General features: G+C 41.5%; 1 protein-coding gene across 8 annotated transcripts in view; it reads right to left on the bottom strand.

The window, feature by feature from the left end:
- Positions 1 to 19,766, bottom strand: part of Ten-m (teneurin transmembrane protein Ten-m) — a 499,088-nt gene that overhangs the window by 335,991 nt on the left and 143,331 nt on the right. For all 8 annotated transcript variants that reach the window (XM_089085477.1, XM_089085481.1, XM_089085479.1 and 5 more), the window contains one exon: positions 16,775 to 16,859. In XM_089085477.1, coding sequence (XP_088941603.1) covers positions 16,775 to 16,790 — 16 coding nt within the window. In that variant the 5' untranslated portion in view covers positions 16,791 to 16,859. The remainder of the gene's footprint in view (positions 1 to 16,774; positions 16,860 to 19,766) is intronic.

Here is a 19,766-nt window from a genome sequence, read left to right as displayed (position 1 = left end):
CGTAATTTAGGAAAATTGGAAACAACCCTTCATGTCGGCAGTAAAATGTTAGAGGGTTTCGCGAAGACGAGTACGCGCTCACGACGGCGAGCTTGTATGGTAGATTTTAATAGCCAATCTGTGAAATGCTGAAGCGATCTCTCATAATACGACGCATTTAGGGGTGCGAACGTATGATACGTACATTTTAATTCAAGAATACAAGAAGGCTTACATCTGTTCATGGTGTCATAAGCAAGTTTTCACATTTTTATTTGCTTCCAAAGATAAGAAGTTCTATTTAAATAGATGTATAAAATTTTTTTTTAATTAATAAAAAATATATTGCATGTTTAGATATCTTGCATAATTTATTTTATAATTAATATATATTTCCAATATATAATTAAATTATTATGTAATTTCAAATCTTTTTGTTATTTTTACATGGTATGGGAAATACGTGAAAGAATTTTAAATCGGCGCTTCGAAATTATAAGGAACATATATAAAAATGAATGAAGAGAGGCGCCAGTCACAAAATAGATGAAGCAGCTGAAATATTTTTTATATCTGCTGTAAATTACGACATAAGGACATTGCTTATAGAAACGCGAAAGCGAAAGTAACAAATGAAATGACGTGACAAACGATTTCATCCCCTCGATTTCATTTGACATCACTCCCGCCGTCATACCGTGCCATTCTTCGCCTCGAGGCGAAATATTTCAGCGTGGCGTAGCGGATACAGCCTATGGCGTGCGCCCGGCTTTCGAAATCGCGTGCTTAGCCACGCGAGAAATGGTCCGTGGGGTGTCCTCCAGAGCCGGAGAATTTCAAGGGTGGTAATTATTAGCGGTGCCGATTCTCCGTCGTGGCACGAGCTTACGCGCTCGAATCTCGCCCGCGAGGCCTAAAGGCGATTCTCGAAGGGAACTTTCCATGGGCAAAATCGAGCTAACTATTTCGCCAGAGCGACTCCAGGGAAGGGTGCGAGTTGAGAGATTGACAATTCGACGTTGAACGGTCGGACGAGATCGGTTCTGCTCGAGAAGGTAATTCAACCCCTCTTACAATCCCTCTTACAATCGCTCTTCGCTCTTCGAAGAAAGGAACTTTCCCGAGGCTTTCGCTAATGTAAACTTTTGTTTTCACAATCTTCAAAGAACAGATCGATATCGACGAGGGAATATCGTGGGAATATTTTTTTTGCAAATAATTATATGCTTGAAACGTGGTAGAATGTGTACAAATATGATAGCTATAAATGTAAGTTAATTACACGGTTGAAGAATTCTAAAAAGTGTTAAATGTATTAATCGTTTAGTTTATTTTAATGGTATAAAGTACTTGCGAAACGTGAAAGTAATGAGCGAAGTGATTGTTTATCGCGTAATTAGATATAAAGCAATTAATGTATATCTAAAATGATACGTATCAGCTATCTTTTTATAATAAAATAAGGATAAAATAATTATATTATTAATTATAAAAATATGTTGGGAATATTTGTAATTAAACTTTTCTGTCCTTAATCTCGAAGTACTTTCAGAAGAAGGGCTTTAGACTACGTGATTTCGTACAATGGACGAATTCTTTTTCTTTTCTTTATATCTAATGAACGTTGGCAAACGCGGACCCTCGTCTTCATGTTCCTCGATCATGATCTAATCCAGACGACTTAACTGCCCGACTTTACCTACTTTACGTATCCAGTGGAATTAGGGAATAAAGATTATTAAGTGACAGACCGAAGAGGCCCTTTCGAAACGAAGGGACGACCGGAAAATCCGGGTTGACGCGAGTGAGATTTTCTCAGGCCATACCGACTTGTCGTGACGTGAAACAGACATATCCCTCTACAGAAAGTCATTAAATTTTATTTGCATATTCACAATTAAGCACAACGCGCGTATTACTAATACGTAATACATATTTGAAAATATTCACGAGGTATAATCTGCAGGAAAAATATTTCGCTTCACTTATCGCAGTTCGTAAATATTGGACTTTAAGTCCCGAGCATTTAAAAACTTCCAAGAAATTTCCTGTACAATTCTCGAGAAATTTTTTCGTAGTACGTTCCCCCCGGTCTACGGGAAGTTACAGTTCTAGTGTTGTACGCAAGTTTCTCGCATGGCAGGTTATCACAAAGCGAAATGGTAATCGGCCAACTCACAAAGTTATTCTTACCCTAGCAGGGTCTTTAATGTAATAAGTAGTTTTTTTCTTCCCTTCTTCAATAAAATATAAATTGCAAAATTTGTGCATTAACTGTACGTATATATCCTTTTTTTTTTCACTTTTGCACCAATTTCTATCGATCCAAATTAGACTTACATTTTCCTGCGGAATTTTTGACGTGGAATGAAGCAATGTGAGACTACAGGCGAACTAGTGCTTTCCCGCACAACTTGACTCTTAGCAAGAGGATGACGCGCTACGGAGAGGGTTGAGAGTAGCCCGTGAGGGAAAAAGTGAGAAAGGCGGGTGGAAGATAAGGCTGAGACGAGTAAAAGGATCCGTCGGGCGAGCAAGCGAGATAGATAGATAGTAGCAAACTGGTAAACTTTCCCAAAGCATAACCGTTACCGGTAAGGCAATGACGAAGTGGCACTCTGCACCTTGCGTACAGGTAGATTCATCTGCTCGCCTAAGGGTTGCTTCTTACTTCTCTCTTGCGCGGAAAACAGTTTCTCAGGTTACCGCGTGCGTCTCTGACGTTAGTCAAACCTCGCGCTTGTGATATTTTCCATATATTCACGTTCCCCGAATAACGTTCTCAGCTAAAGGTGAGTATATTATACGGAACATCACGTACGATGCGAAGATTAAAAAGGTCGAAGGGGAAGAATACTACGATTAGGATGGAAGCACGCGTGCGTTCATCAGCTCCCGCCAGCTCTTTTTAATAAAAGTAACTCAAAGAAGATAATTCAATTTTTTCAAGATAGATATATCGCGCGGTAGTAATATCCTCCATACGAGAAATGGAAAATCGAAGTCACGTAACTTTCTACGTTCTACGTTTCAGTTGCGCTTTGTGCAATCTCCTTCTTCTTCTAGACTTCTCGTTTGCGCTTCGCGGTCCGATGGAAATTCAAGGAGTTATGCCCCCGAGGACGGTCCGAAAGAGTAATATCAGAGTGCCGTTTCGATTCATGGACCATAACCTCTCTCTCTCTCTCTCTCTCTCTCTCTCTATCTCTCTCTCGTGCTCGACCACCTTTCTCGTCGATCTTCTCGTTAACGCGTCTAAGTAGCCAGGCTTCGTTCAACCGCGCTAATTCAATAATATCGCTGAATCTATTAAGCGGATAAGATGGGCCGGCGGTAGTAGAGGCGATAGTGGTAGGGAATGGACCGGCACTCTAATATCATCTCGTAATGCTCCTTACCTACCCTATACCGACTCTCTCCGTGGTAATGGGTTTTCGCTACCCCTGAAATTTTGCCGTATCCACCTATCGTGCCGTAACCGACGTACTACTTCACGGAAGCGCGACGGAGATCAAATTGATTTCGATTCGACGCGGGAAAGGTACCAGACTAATTGGCTATCATGAGTTCTGCATATCTTGAAATTTTGATTAATAGATATCTTTCCTCGATTCGAGAATGTCTACGGGGAACGTTGGTTACGTATCGTCGCGGTCGAATTTCACGGAATAACTTTATCAACGTTTGACAAAGACATCAGCGGGTTTTATATATATATATGTACATTCTAAATTTTTTATTTTACAAGCGCGCGCGACAATAGATGCTTCCTATTTCTAATAATTCTTCATATAAGAACGAATATATATCTTACACTGAAAATAACAAGGACGTGTCTTCCTCTAGTTTTCACCGTTTATTCCATTTTCTTGATCCATGTTCCTAAGAGTCTCGTACGTATAAATTTAATATTTCAGTGTCGCTCGATCGTTCATACCGAATCAAAAAGTTATTTTCCCTTTTGAGCTCGGAGGTCAAGCTCCGTCGGCAAAAGCAAAGTAATCTCGTTCGCCGTCTTTTCCGCAGCCTTTCCCAGCGCGAATGAAATTTCATCTGGATTGTTGTATGGACGAGCGAGGGATAAGTGATTCAGGAAGGGGGAGAGGAAAAACATTTACGAATCCTCGCGTGCGATGCAAGGGTTTCTGTGCCCAGACGAGGCTGCGGGATTTAACGCTGGTGCTCATAACCCGTGCGAGCAAACCTGTCTGGACGTTGACCGATCCTGTCTCCAGCCTCACTGATAAATCGTCCCCCGGCTTGCAGCATTCGCTCTCGGTCGAGCACGTCGCCGCACTGCTATTTTTAAAGAGATAACAAATGACGCTTATAATAAGCGCATTCAGGCCGAATAGCGTGCGCCCGCTTTGCGCAAACTTTCGTCGCGACCAGTCACGCTGTTTTATTTCCACGATGGCGCGTGACGCACCAACGAAACTCCGCCTCTCTTCGCGTTTTCCGATGAAAACTTCTCGGATAACAGATGAATAGTTCTCGCTGCTGAAAAGATTCCGGTATTCGGTGTGACAAGCGCTTGTTAAAAATATTAATGTGTCTGTAATTGATTAAGGCCGGGCCAGGCATCAATCTTTGCATTATTGCGGCTATTATTATTGTTATTATTGTAGACGGCACGAGATACCGATGGATTTTTACCGCGGATGTATGTATGTATGTATGTGTGTACAAGGAAACACGTGTGTTCGATACTCGGGGTGTCGTCGTCGTCGACAAGATGGATCGCGCGACATATCTCAGCCGACATCTTTTTCAGACAACGCAAAGAAATCAGCGACGACTTAGCGGAAGCCCGTCCTCCTCTCCTCTCCTCCGTTATATCGTAGCCTATACCTCTTTCTCCCCTGCTTCTTTACTTTCCTGCTTTCCGTCAGTTTCTTTTCTTTTTAACTTCCTCCGTCGAGAGAGGATGGCGTGTCGCAGTCGACTCTCGATTCAAATGGGTTTGGCGTATCGCGATCGCGCGGATCACCCTCTGTTTCCGCGACGTACGACTCCGTTTCCCATGAATAACGCATCTTCTCGGGGAAATCGATATGCAGATTGCCGAAGGTACCGACGTATACTCTCCTGTCTCTTCCTTCGCCTTAGTCATGCGGCAGCGACTCGGGATATACGGATTTGGGTCAGTGGCAACCTCATATCGCCCTCGATTTCCTTTTTTTCCCCTCTTTTTTTTTTTTTTTTTTTTTTTCATCGCCGTCTTTCTTTCGACGCGTGGATTTGCTTCCTAAAAAGCGGAAACTGGCGTCGAATTTAAGGAGACGATGTAATGCGCAGGTGTGAAATTGAATTGTCTTACCGTCGGTAAAAAACAACGGCGCGCGATCCGCTCGCGATTATCCGCGAAAGGAATCGCATCGGATTTTCCGCGAGTATCGATTTTCACGGTGATAATCGCATCCGCGGCTTACATAAGATACGCCGTGTTTTACGCGTGCGGACAAGTCCGCATTACCGGGCATGCATAATCAACGGCTGCCGATACATCTCGCAGCGTTGCTTTTGTGATCTTCGCGATTAAAAGCTGCATAAACTGGCGGCGGCTCGTTTGAAAAGCGATTCCGCCGATACGAAAGCGATGGCCGTATGTTATAACCGGTCCGCGTATTCATCTAAATATGATAAAAAACACATCGCGGAAGGGTCGCGTATCAATGAAACTGTTAATAACACGCCAATTCGGATGTGCGCCGGCGCCGATTCGTTCAATATTATTATCCGTTCCGCGTCCAATATTATGAATTGCCCGAATAAATTATACAATTTCGACAATGAGTAATGCAGCGAGCGGAAGTGCCGCGTATAATGATACATATCTACAAAATCGCGTTACAAGCGTAATCAGAAATTCGGTGTTTCAAAATGGATCGTTAGACTTTCGTGCGCATCATCAGGATTTAATATCATTGATAATTTCGCCCGCTCGCGATATTGTACATTCACGAAGAGTATAAAATCCTACCACGCCTCGCGATCCATCTGCTGCGAAAAGCGTGCATTTTCCCATCGTGAGATTTCCTATCGATGTCGATTCGGCAAATAGAACCTACGAGTCGAATCGAATTTTTATCGAGCTCTCTCTCTCTCTCTCTCCCACTCTCTCTCCCTCCTCGTCTTCCATCGACCGTATAATTAAATCGCGCAGTTGGACGCCAAACGTGAGCCAATTTACGACGAAATCCGCGTGCGTGCATCTGCGGCGATAATGACAGCTCGACTAGCACGAATCAATTAATCATAGTTGACGCAGCGAAACCAAAGTGTCATTATCGACATGCAGACTAAAACAAAATGCTTTTGCAGGATCGATTTGGATCGGTTCATTTGGAAAATCGCCGAGTAAATAACGGACGAGAGATTCGCGATCAGTCTGATTTGTCTTTCGTAATTTGAGCTTGGCAAACAGATGCAATCTGCGCCGATTCACTGTCTTTATTGTATCCAGTTCCGTTGGAAATTTAAATTGCCGAAACGAGAAACGGGAAACGCGTACGCTGTGCCAATGGGCTATCAAACGTTAATCGGCTTTATGGATTCTGTGTGTGCCGGAGAGTTATCGATCCGAATAAAGTTTACAACAAATTTTATACGTACCTCAGCATATTCTCTTTAAAATATGCACAAATAGACGCACGCTTTCAACGGATGAATTAAATTGTCATTTATATAATTTGCATTATATTGCAAATATACGGATATATATTGAAATATATATAATATAAAGTATCGAAAGAAACGTATATTTTCTTTTATTTCTTCATAAGAAATAAGAATAAAATGAAGAACGATAATAGGATAATTACCAGAAATTTAATTCCATCTTAATTGCTAAGATAAATTTAATACTGAAAGTAAGAAAACCGTGATGAATGATGTAGTCTTCCATGGAATCTTCATTTGGGAAAGATTAATCACAAATTTTGCAGTGCGGAGATCGTTTTTCTTATCTTTATAACATAATCGCGATCTATAATGTCTTTAGTGAAAGATGAGGTGAATTGGTAATCAATTTTCCCGCATGCATTTTTATTTTCCCACAGTTTTCATAATAAGATTTATTTTACGTATTCGCGATCGTGAGAGATCCTCGCAGTTTTAATTACACAGCCCATGATAATGTTCTTCCTTTTTTATTATCGCGTTAACGCCATGATGGAGTTTCTGCCTCGCGGAAATATGACTACTAAATTCAGCCAAAGCTGATAACGCTTAAAGGAGGGGTCTTTAGATACGCGAAAGGAACGAACGTCAGCAAATTCCTTTGGGTAATTAGCGTGTTCGTAAGTAGTAGAATACCATGGGGATAGTGCGCCAAGTACAGGACACACACTTTGGTTGCATTTCCGCGATACACGTACGTAGAGCAGACTTTGTCGTTTCTCTCTCTCTTTCTCTCTCTCTCTCTCTCTCTCTCTCTCTCTCTCTCTCGTTTATCGTACCATCACAGGTACATACACATATACATACCTATGTAACAAAGCATGCTCCTCTCGACCGGTAGCGAAACTGGGTCAGACTTCTTGCACAGAGTAGCGTGATTGTGCGAGATGTACATTTAACATTCCTCATTGACCTCCGCATTGGTTCGATCGAATAACCCGTTACGAACCCCTTCGTTTCAGAGATAGGAGGTGCTCGGCGCCGAAATGTATCCAGACGCACATCATGGCAAAGGCCGCGGCGCCGCCCCGCCACGTTCGATTTTATTGCGATGATTCAGACACGTGGGGAGCATCGCCAAATGCGCTTTGAATAGTTCCATTGGCAGGTTGTAAAAAATGCGAGTTACGAGTCCGTTTTACGTGCTGCTCTTATATGAATAGTTCCGAGCGCGTCTGCATGAAGATTTAATGGTCCAAAGGCACGCATATCAAACGGAATGATGCCTTATATCATATATGCATACGTATGACATCTTTATTTGATACTTCCTTTCGCTCTTATCATTACGTGTTTAATTTTATTACAGTTAATTATCAACAACGATATTTTAGTATTCAGTAAGCTTTAAATATATAGATAAATAATTTCCTATAGAGATGAGTCATTTTCTTTATTTTTTTCGCCACGGTCTTATCTCTTCAATTGCTCGTTTGTTACCCCGTAGGTTCCCAATTTTGCGGTTAGATCCAATTAAAAATCACGAGGTCATATATTTGCTCAAGGGATACAATTGAGCTTGAGGAAGGAAGGACGCAGGTTAGGTGTAAATAATGGTCAAGCGGCCAGAAAGGTCGGCTTCCGCGAGAAAGGGTATGTGGCAAAGAGAAATTAAGGCAGCGGTTGCCAGAGTGTAATGAGTGCTAAAGCCGCACTGGCGTAAGAACCAGAGAAAATGCATAGAACCACAAAATTTAAAACGTTACAAAATTGTAAAGAACAAAATAGAAGAAATAGGGGAAAAACGCACGGCAAAAAAAAAAATTAAATTTTATTTTACTCGACTGTAGCTTCGAGCATATTATTTTATTATAAATATAATATACCTATATAAGTACGCTTTTTATTACGTATAATTCATTATTTTTATCGCACGACACACGTGATATGTCATTAATAAATCAAGATTCGTGGATGCGTTGAAGTTAAGCGAGCCATTCCATTTTCTTTCAAATATTCTTGTTGCAGTTTTAGAGGTACAACCCTTATGACTTATTTCTGATCAAACGCCGTATTATGGTAAATTATCAGTCTAATTGCGCTCATCAATTATATCCGTCCTTGATTCCATTCGGTACGGAAGATTAATCTTTGAGTCCGCGGCGTGCGTTCCTGCACCAGTGAGCAGGCAGAAAGGATGGATTAGTCACCTGCACTCAGGGCATGCGCTCGATAAGAGCTCTCCTAACGTTAACCTGCCGAGTGGTCGCAGCTATCGTTGCAATTGCCGTTGCCCCTGGCGTAGTCGCCATTTAGATTTCATTACGAACCTTAACTGCGCGCTATTTACGAACTGGCAGATAAATATAAGACCCGTCGCCATAGATGTTTGCTATCTAGTAAAATACATACGTTTCAATGCTTCGTCTTTCCAACGCGACTTTGCATTAAGATTTATACGACCATCAATGTTATCAAAATTACATGACAACCACGTAACGAGGAATTATATTCCATATATCACACAGAGGCGCGAGTAAAGACGTTGTTACATCGTTATGATATCGTTTGAGTCGGTTTGACCCAAAAAGGAAGGGGGGAAAAAAAAGGGAAGATTTGCGACGCTCCAAACGTGACCGTAAGTTTTAGGACAAGAAGCTCTAAATTCGCAGAGAATTGCTGGACGAGGCTTTCGGGTAAATTAAGGATCGTACGTAAGAGACGTTTCTGGACACCCCCAATGACGGTAATAACACTAACTTCTCGTCAACCTTCGTCGAGGAAACCCTCGAAGGATTCTCTCGCCCAACATGATAGTATTTCGCGAGAACGCCTTCAACAGCCGTCGTCCCGAAGATGCTCGCCGTGAAGCGAAAGGAAGGACAACGAGATCATTTGCGAAAGAAGATTGCCTCAGGTTGGAAATGCGAGCGATGGTCTCGTTGCCATCTCCGCCATGGTTTTAAACAACCAATTAATATTTTGCTAACAATCGCGATTCTATTACATTGCGATTATCGAGTCTTTCCAAGTGCGGCCGGACCGTTCGCAGTCGACAAAAGAAACGAACGGCGCTTTGTCTGATCTCACCGGTTACTACCCCTATACTTCCCTTAACCAATCAGTCATTCTCCTTGCCGGAGAAATCCAATACTTCGATACAATTAAATTTTCCAATATTTCGATATTCTTGCTGATAACGAATGGGACGGCGGCTGAATCGAATCTTGAGAATGGCGTTTAAAAGACGCGCTGGCGAGGCCGGCGAAGTATCTCAACGAGGAAAACCGGCTGTGGCTTTGATGAGTCACAAAGAGAAGGGCACGCATATATATATATATATATATATATATATATATATTACTGCGGAACAGAACGCGAATCTCAGTCGTCAACGACGGCTCCGTCCTCGGCGATGCCGTTTGTGACAGAGAGAGATTGTGCGCTATAGAGGTGGCAGGAGGTTAGCTCAGGCGTGATCCAGCATAATGCGAGAGCAATTTGGTGAATGGAGTTAATTCAATAGAGGCCCTCGAGCACGCCTCCGGTACTCGGGGGGCCTCTTCAGCGTCTGGTGAACGTTAACCTCCACCAGATACAGCTCTCCTACGCTATCTGTCCGTTTCGCTTCGACCGACGCGACGTACGAATCGCGGCTCTTGCAGGTTCATTTAAGCCTCATGTGGCCTGAATCGGGACGGACTCGGAGAAGAAGAAATACCCGACTTTAAGTCGACTTTTATTTGAAATGTATTTTTTTTCCTCACCAAACTTTTCTCACAATCAACCAGCTTTTCTTATAAATTTTAAATTCGAGATATATGTCTCGGGATATTAAACGCAATAAATATTAGACGCAATTTTAAATCAGATATAATACAGTTGATTTTAATTTAGGAAATTTTTTATATTTTTTAAATTTAGTTTGTTTCACTTATATATACTTAAATAAATTATTCTTCTGGATATATTTTGCTTTCGACTTATATCTGTAATATCTTATAAATTATTCCGATTGTGTATGATGATAGAAAATAAAAAATTCAAGCAAGCGCAGATCTTCGAAATGTCTACGAATCAAAGAGAGAAAGAAAATAGGGTTCGGAGGGACACCGACCATCCAGTCTACAGCTCGCCTTGCGAGGTTGCGTATTTTATATCCGCGAACGAACGGACGATAAATCCACGACGGAAAATAAAACGAAAGCAAGAGAGAAGTACCGAGGGAGATGAGAAAGATCTCCTCAGTCGCACAATGCGACTCGTTACAGACTCGGTTCCGTTCATTTTCTCTCTCCCTCTCTTTTCCTCGTCACATTCGCAGACACACACGTGTTCTCGAGCTGTCTGCCAATCGAAAATCGTGTCGGCGATCAAATTGAATTTCCTACATCCACTTCTTTTTACCCGTTGAGAGCGGGACGGTCGAGTGGCTGAGGAAAAAATCTCACGGGATTTTCCGCGTTCGAGATGCGTACGCTCGATCGCTAAGTAATCGCCGATCGCCGACGTCACGAATTAGTCATTCGCTCGCATAATTGTTGAACATCGCGAATGTTCTCACGCAACGACGAGATATCGCGTTTATGAATGTGGCAACGATAAATAACGCATAACATCTAGAATTCGATGAAACCAACGAATAACGGACCGCCGTTGTAGCAATTTTTAATTATGTTAAACGTCAGTCTATCGGGGAGACACTTCGCGATGAACAAAAAGCCCCGTTATTTCCCAACGGAACAATAGCTTTCGTTTCCAGTTGAACGGCGAGCGAGTTGACGCACGGATTGACCCTCGATTGTTCAAAAAAAAAAAAAAAAAAAAAAAGAAAAAAGGGAGGGGAGGAGAAAAAAAGAACCGAGAAAAAATACACAAAAATTGGCAATGCTGCGAAATGATCGGTCGCGTGTGTACGCGTGGACGTCGCGTACCAGCCGCGACAACGTTGCCGAGCGAATCCGTTTTCGCGCCCGGCTGTCCGCGGCAGATTTTTGGTGCGGATACGTTATGGGTCACTCCGGGTGGCGGACAGTTACGTCGACGTGGACAATCGATGTTAGCTATCAGTTGCAGTTTGCGCGGGGCGGTTATGCCCGGGACAATTGTTATTGACAAATCGTAATGTCGGTCATCAGTCATGACTGTGACAGGGCACCTGCAGCGGCAGCGACGTGCAGTGAACGGCGTGTTTATGCTCGCATTGTGCGTACCTCCCGCAAAGATGGTTTACGCGACTCTGGAGGAATGGTCACCGACCATTGAAAATTGGCTCTCCATTGGTTCCCGTCATTAGCGTCAAAGAGAAGAAAAAAAGTACAATTTATACCATAAATTTCAATATCATATATTTGGTCTTTCGTTTGCTTGTGTGTACAGATATCATAGTAGCCTTTTAAATTATTGCATCTTAATTCTTAAACTGTCACAAAACTGTACAATTTAATCAGCCGTTTATGTGAATTATGTGTAATAGTGTATTACGGTTTATGTGTGCGTGATATGTTTTTTTTATCTCGATTAATAATGTCGAATTACTCCATCGCGTTTCTACAACAAAATAGAGAACATGACGAACGCATCACGGAATTAGTCGCGCAGGAAATCGTTTGTACGAGGGACACGTACACGTTTGTCGATATCGTAAAATGGGCGTATAAAGGCACCTCGACATCTAGATCATATCGCGGTACACTGGAGATGTAGCGGGGAAAAAGTGAATTTTTCACCCTAGGCGTCTGACGAGCGTTAATTACGGACAACGCATACGACGACGTCGACGCGTTATCGGCATTGTTATTCATGTTCACCGATGGAATCCTGGAAGGATGAACGCGACAGACTGTAACATCCAGGATGCCGTAGGTGATCCTGTCTCTGAATGCTGCGACGTCCTCCTGACGCTTACGATTAGCGAATGTCTGCGACGTGTTTCCCACGTTACACGCTTTATTATCATCTCGAACTGACAGTCAGCGGTCTTTGATAAATGACGATGAAGTCAACTATTCTAATTTATGATTGTCCATATTGTGGAGACTAAATATATGAAATGCGAATGTTTCAGTTTTTTAACAAATTAAATCGATTACTTCTATCGATTAGAAACATTTAGAAATTTGTACTTTCCTGCAAACAAAAATTATTTTTCACAAAAAATGCAAAATAATTTTTAGTGTATTTTTTTTTTTTTTTAATAAAAAGAATATCTTTTTTCCAATTTATTACTTTTACGTGCGTGAGATTTGTGCAGATTTATGGAAAATCGTGTTTTGAGTTTAACGCAATAATTTTGATACATTAAAAGTTATATACATAATTTCAATATATTAAAGTCAATATTTGTTGCGCGTTGTAATGCATATTTAACGTATGAATTACGTGATAGCTGATTCTACATGAGAAGTACTCAAGTAAAATTATTGTCGCCAGATTTTGAGACAGGATGGTAGAAATACTCAATGTGCTGTAAAGTAAATCGGGCAATTCACTGATGAAATGATCGTTCTGACACTTGAAAGATCATTAAGAATTTAATGATCACTAGCTGTCATTCATGAAAATGTATAATATAATATGACAAACGTTAGCCGAAATATTAATGCGCGCATTTTCTCAGTAAAAAATTTTTATACCGAAAATACCAAATCAATTAACGGATGATTTATCTTCATTCAATCTAGTTTAAAAAAAATTGATAAAAACTGTTTTTAATCTTTACAGTTTGGAAATCAAATTCCGAAATTCTTTTTTTTTTCAAATTGAAAATATACCATAAATATAAATATACCATATAAATTGGAAATTTATGTGTAAAAAAAAAATATCGTGAATTCAAAGTATTCCGTACATGTTTAATGCAAATTACATTATTTACGCAAGCACCCTATGTAAGCACCCGAACCTTACGTACATTGCGAGCTGGTTTCGTAAATTTATATGGTTCAAAGAGCAATTCTGATAATCTACGGTCGAAGCCGAAATTATGCGGAATACAACGCAGTCGAGCTCGGCGTTCAGTTTCGAATTATCGACTATTCTCGAGTGCATCGATAGAATCCATTGTTGGTCCATACGCTCAAAGTGGAAGCGACATTCGCGGAGACGAGCGGAAGACTTGAACGGATGGACATTCGGAATCGTGTACAAGCTTAGACTAACCCGTTCCTCCGCCGAAATGACCCCCGCTCTCTCGAGTCGAGGTTCGACGTGGCTTTCGGGGGGGGGGGACGAGATATCGCATTATTCCCGACTGAATGGGGTAAATCAGGGTCTCGTAGAGTTCCAACGTGGAATCGGCGGTTCTCTCGGATCGCTGATGTCGAGAGGATGAGGGTTAGCTGGCGGCAGTGGCTGCCTTGGGAATTCAATTATACCTACGGAACAATGGCACCCGCGCTGGTAATGAAGGGACTCCCGTCGCCGGGAGGTCATCAGATTACGTGGTATTTACAATATATAAGCCGGATGGTTGGCGGATGAAGAGGGCTCCTGACGGCATTTCTTTCTCGCAGCCACCTCCCACGAGACGTCGCATAGAAAGTTAATTCATAAGACGGAGGTGAATTAGCGTCAATTTTTTTTTAGACAGCCAAGTGAAGGAAGCATATTGTAGCGTAGAGACTTTTTCAACACGATGTGTCTTTGATCGCGCGAAATTTTTCTCGCGCATGCCACTGGCTAAAAATATTTATTTAATTTTGTTCCGTTGCGCGATGTTAAACGGATAGTTCCTGTACGAGTTATTTATCGCAATGAACAAGTAGATAATCTCGCTTTGGCTGGCGCTCGGGAACAATTCCTCCGTGAATTTACATCGATAAACGCGACGCGCGTTACGATGCAACCCATTCGATGCACTCTACCCCGTAGCGCTGCAAATTGGATGAAATGGTAGCCACGCGAACGCGCTACTCGTCGAGACCGTGTTACGCGATAACTCTTGACACTAACGTTGGTTTACGGCGGATATTCGTTCGGCGAACGGTTCGGGTAAACGCCTGAATAAATATCGGCTCGGCGCGAACGAGATAGGGAAAATGTTGCGGAGCGGAAATATTTAGTCGTCTTTGACTGGGACTGGGGGAGAATGGGAGAAAGAGAAAGATACGCAATTACGTTAAGGGTGAGAGAAAGCGCGGGGGATGGTCTAACGGTCCTGGCTCTCTCGCTCGATCGACCATGCGTTTAGGACCGGGAATGGATTCCATCAATAACCTCTTTAAAACGGGCTAAATTCATTATCTGCCTTGTATTCGGCGGCCGTGTGCATCGGCTTTTCTACATTTCCTTTTCGTCCCTCGAAAGGAAGTTGCGATCGCGCTATTCCCGCACGAGGGGGGTTGTGACGATCCCCAAGTAAACCGATCCAAGGCACATTATCGATCGCGTTTCGCTTTTTGATGTTTGAAAAAGTTGTAAAAATATAGAGCTACGGAGACAATACTGGTTTTTATTCTACACTATTCAATTGTCTCACCTTAATTTATTCTTTTGTACATTTCAATGATGGAGGTTAATCAGTTCTCTTGTTTGTGTCTAACATCGTCAAGCGGTCGAAACGGGCGAATGATTTATTCTCATTTCTCATTCGCAACAATCGTGTGTGCTTTTCTCTTTTCGTCGTACACGACGACGAGAAATATTCTTTCGGACGGTATTTATGTGCGTTCTGTGAAATATGTTTAAAATATTCAGGACTTGTTTAGTGGAGAGTATTACCGCAACAAAAGAAATACAGGGCGCTGTCGCTGCGACTCTCCTCTTTGTGAGTTGTTGAAGACTGGGGATTGGAATTAACAGGGGATCCGGAGTGCGTTTTCCACTGAGGGAGAACCGGTGTGTCTCGTTAATATGGATTTCACTAACAATCCGACTAATTTGTACGCTCTTTTTCATTCGGGAAGGTATCCCTCCGTAAAATAGTAAACGAGACGAAAATGCTGAAAAGATATCGCAAGGACAAAGGATGCAACGAGGGATCAGTATCCGCTGTACATCGGCATGGATCCGCTCATCCGTGGAGAGCCTAATGGCCGACTCAGCATACATTTGCATGTGAATGACCAGAAAGGTGCTTAGATATTATGAGTATGTCCCTCCAACTCTTCTATCGAGCAGGTACACGATACAACGTCCGATGTCAAATATGAGAACAATTAGGACAATATCCATGAGAGGGAGAGAGAACGTCTTGCCAGGGCAGTACGTGTCATTACACCTCAAGATGTACTGATTGGCTATCTGATCCGGCGTATACATGGAGTGCATTTTTGTAATCCCAGCGATTTTATCAATTTATAAAGAGAATTAGGATATCATTTATATATATATATTCTCAAAAAATTCATCAAATCATTGATTTATTTAATTGTAGAAGATAAACTAGTTTGAAAGAAAAATATAAGCATCGAAAACCATAATAAAATATTATTGCAAAATGCATTATAAAATCTTCCAAAGGAGATACCATCGTTATCTTATATTTTTTAAATTATTTTCTTTTAAATTAATCTATTTAAATTATTATTTTATTTTTTTAATTATTTCTTGCAACATTTTAATATTTTCTACGACGATAAAACATTAATAATAATTTATTTGTGTTTTGTGTTAAGAATCTCGTGATTGTAATTCTTTTTGATCACAAATTCGAAGAGTTTATAACGTTTATCGATCGATTTTTGTACCGACGATGATGAGACGATGGACACGACAAAGTCAAAACTTACAATCGCGGAACTTGGACCGTCGATTAGACGATCCGTACACGTCTGCATCGAGTCGTTTCCCCTCGTTAAGGAATGTAAGTGGATGAGAGGGCGAAGATGGCGTGCGGATTGCGGAAGCAGTCGCGAGCGTTTTCGCGCTTCGCAGCCGCAGCAGTTCGGAGTTGCCATTCGGAGCACGTAGATTGCTAACCTAACTTGTTTAGCGGTTTTAGCGGTATTTGATTAGTTGAGTGAATTTCCGAACTGTTTCAGACCGCCGCCCGCTCACTTGGCCGGGCTGGAAATCGGATGAGGACAAACCTTCGGTGAATTCGATAGATACACGGAGATATCGGTGACGCGTCTCTTTTGTAAAGTAAAATCGTCTAGTATCTGAAGGAGACCGGAAATATATTTCCACATTATATTTTAGAACATAATATATTATCTCGAAATTGGCTTACCTTGCGAGTAGTTCATGTCCTTCTTTCATGTACCTCGATAGTTACTCCTTGTCGGAGTCACGGTTACACAGGGATAAATCGTCACCTGAAATTAAGAGATGATTAAATTAGGATGTAAAGGATGAAAATGTCTTGTTAAATTTGAAGAATAGAATCAACATACTCTAAACAGAAAATTATGTGATTAATGTGATGTTAAATGCGTAAGACAGGAAATTGTTCAAAAAGAAAATATATCTAAATAATTTAATTTGCAAGCAAAATAAAAGAGTTTATTTTCATATGTGAAGAAAAAGTGCTTCACACCGGCGATCATAAAATTAGGATAAACATGGCAACATCAGTACGTTGATTCGATCGCGAGTAATCATACGTCTGTCTGACATGGCATAGGAATTCTCGGTATTCGAACTATATCCAGGCGTTACTATGGTTGACGACGTCGGATCAAAGATAATATTGGTTCGCAGTCAGGGAATGAATCGGGTGTTATATCCGTGTTCAAAGTTCGCTCTTCGCGACCGCAGCGATTTCGAGGACGATAGCCGGGACGTGAAATATAAAGAGGATGTTCGGCAGCGGCGGCGGCGGCGGCGTCGACGACGACGTTGACCCCCCGCGAGTAAATTAGTTCCGGAAACTATTTCCAAGCCGGTTTAACGTCCGACGTATAACCAGCAATCCCTCGTACGTAAGCTCAGAAACTACCCTCGCCATCGTGTTGCCGAGCACGATTCTGAAAACGTGTAACCGAAGTAATCCTTGACACAATCATGAAAGGTAGCGTGATTTAAACAAAGTATCGATTTTAACGAAATACTTCTCCACGGTTTGACGACGGTTTGATCTAATCAACATTATCTTAGATGATATATATAACTTTTTTTTTTAAATTAAATCAGGGATGTTCGAAAACGTGACGTTTCTGTTTTCAACTCAGCGAAAACACAATTGCATGTAATTATCGAGTAAGTAATGCGCAAATATCACTTTGTTCCTTCTTTTCAACGATTAGAAATCGAAATACGAACAAACGGTGGTTACGTAGAACCGCCAAAGTCCGTTAGAAGCTTGCAATATACGAGGACTTATTACATAACTGAGCCAATTTTACCGCAAACGGTTTGTCCATTTGGCGAACTAATTAGCAATTTGCGATGCAGGACGGTGCCGATCCTCTAATAACGGTACGTATCGGCCGCATTTTATTCGATATATATATATATATATATATATAAGCCATAACACACTTGTAATTTCCTCCTAACACCCAGCGTTAATTGCGTTACCGATTTATACGACCGATAATAACCCTCTTGCGTTACTCTTTACTGCCGATTTGTAGCGCTCGACGGTGGAAAATATACAAGTAGATCGCACGATTCATACGGCCGCTCTTTCCAAATTATCCATAATTATATTGCGCATCGAACCGTGAATGCACCCTATTAGCAAACATTCTGGAAATGTGCGCGAGCAAAGTGCCTGGAATACCTCTTGAACATCGTAGAATTAATTACAACGTCTCGTCAAACTTTAGAGACGTTAATAAATCATATTCGTTGCCCTAGGATAATAGTTTAGTTTCGAGACTCCCTGAAAGAAGATTTTGACAACTAATATACAAATATAAAAGATAAAATTCGCGCTAACCCGACATTCAATAATGGATTTTTGAAAGCTTTATGAGCAATTCATGGTATTAAAGGTTCTATTATTTCTTTCGAGAACTCGGGATTACCAGTAGAAAATGAGAGTTTAAAAATGTATGTTAACGTAGAAGAAAATATCGCGATTCTTTGAAAATGGAACGGATTCATCCACCAGTACGTCTATTTGGGGATATTTATTCACCGTGACAGATTCCGCTGTACGCGCGACGGCGCGGGAAGGGAGAAACAATTAGAGTGAAGTGGCCAAAGTTTTCTCAGCAAATATCACTTACGAAAATACAATCGAGACTCGTCGCAATCGAAGGATGCATTGTGGGTCCGTGGAAAATGGCGGTCGGAAATAATCGGATAATGTCGCTCGCGCTAGGACGTCGGGATGAGATGGGGAAGCCGGGGAAAACGGGAAAATAAGAGAAGGGAAAGGCACTCACGGATACGATTCGATACGCTTAAGATAAATTGATACGAGATGGATTATGAACGAGATATATATATATATATATATATATATATATATATATATGGCTGTGTATGAAGCACGACGAATGGGTCAACCGTTTGGAAGTAACAGTCGATGAAGAAAGCAAGGACTGCTGTTAGGGGATTATTTTTGTCTTACTGAACGACACATATATGTGTGCTTCATAAAATATTGTTTCCAAAAAGAATCTTCAAACTTATTTACGGGAGTATTTCAGAGCTGCAAAAATAATGAGTAATTTAATAAAGAAGCAACAATCTTCTTTTACAAAAGTGCTACTTGATAAAAATTTATCATTTAGTGTTATCGTAAAAAAAAGTGTCGTGAAATTTTGTCAAAAGCACGGATACTTTCTATGAATCTTCAAGAAGCAGCGCGCTCCGGAGGCACTCGCGAAATGGATGCACGACAGATTCTTTATCGGGCCGGTTATTCCCAGTAGTGGCCGGATGAATAAGGTTCGGCCATTTACAGAGTAAAAGGTTTCGGAAATCGTCAGGGACGTAGGGGTATGTCAAGTATGTATCAGCATGGTCCGTTACCGATAGAGCCAATGCACTTCGCGCGGACGCTGACGTGCGGTCGAGGGATAAATTGAATTATCATAAAGAAATTGCGTCCGAATATTTCGTCTGGTTCCTACGTTGAACACCGACGAGTAGACGAGAAGACGTCGATAGCTTTTCCAATATCGCCGCGAGCCGCGCCGGGGACCTGGGCACCGGGAATTTTAAGAATGGAGACTTTCACTGGTCTTCTGGCACACGGACGTGTACAAACACACGCTCGAAATCCTATACGTACGATATTTACACTTCTGCGAGAAGTCGACGGAAAG

This window comes from Pogonomyrmex barbatus, unplaced genomic scaffold (assembly GCF_055798465.1).
Source record: "Pogonomyrmex barbatus isolate J1 unplaced genomic scaffold, ASM5579846v1 scaffold10, whole genome shotgun sequence".
Lineage (NCBI taxonomy): Eukaryota > Metazoa > Arthropoda > Insecta > Hymenoptera > Formicidae > Pogonomyrmex > Pogonomyrmex barbatus.
Note: the sequence above shows the minus strand (reverse complement) of the source record. Positions and strands in the feature narration are given on the sequence as shown.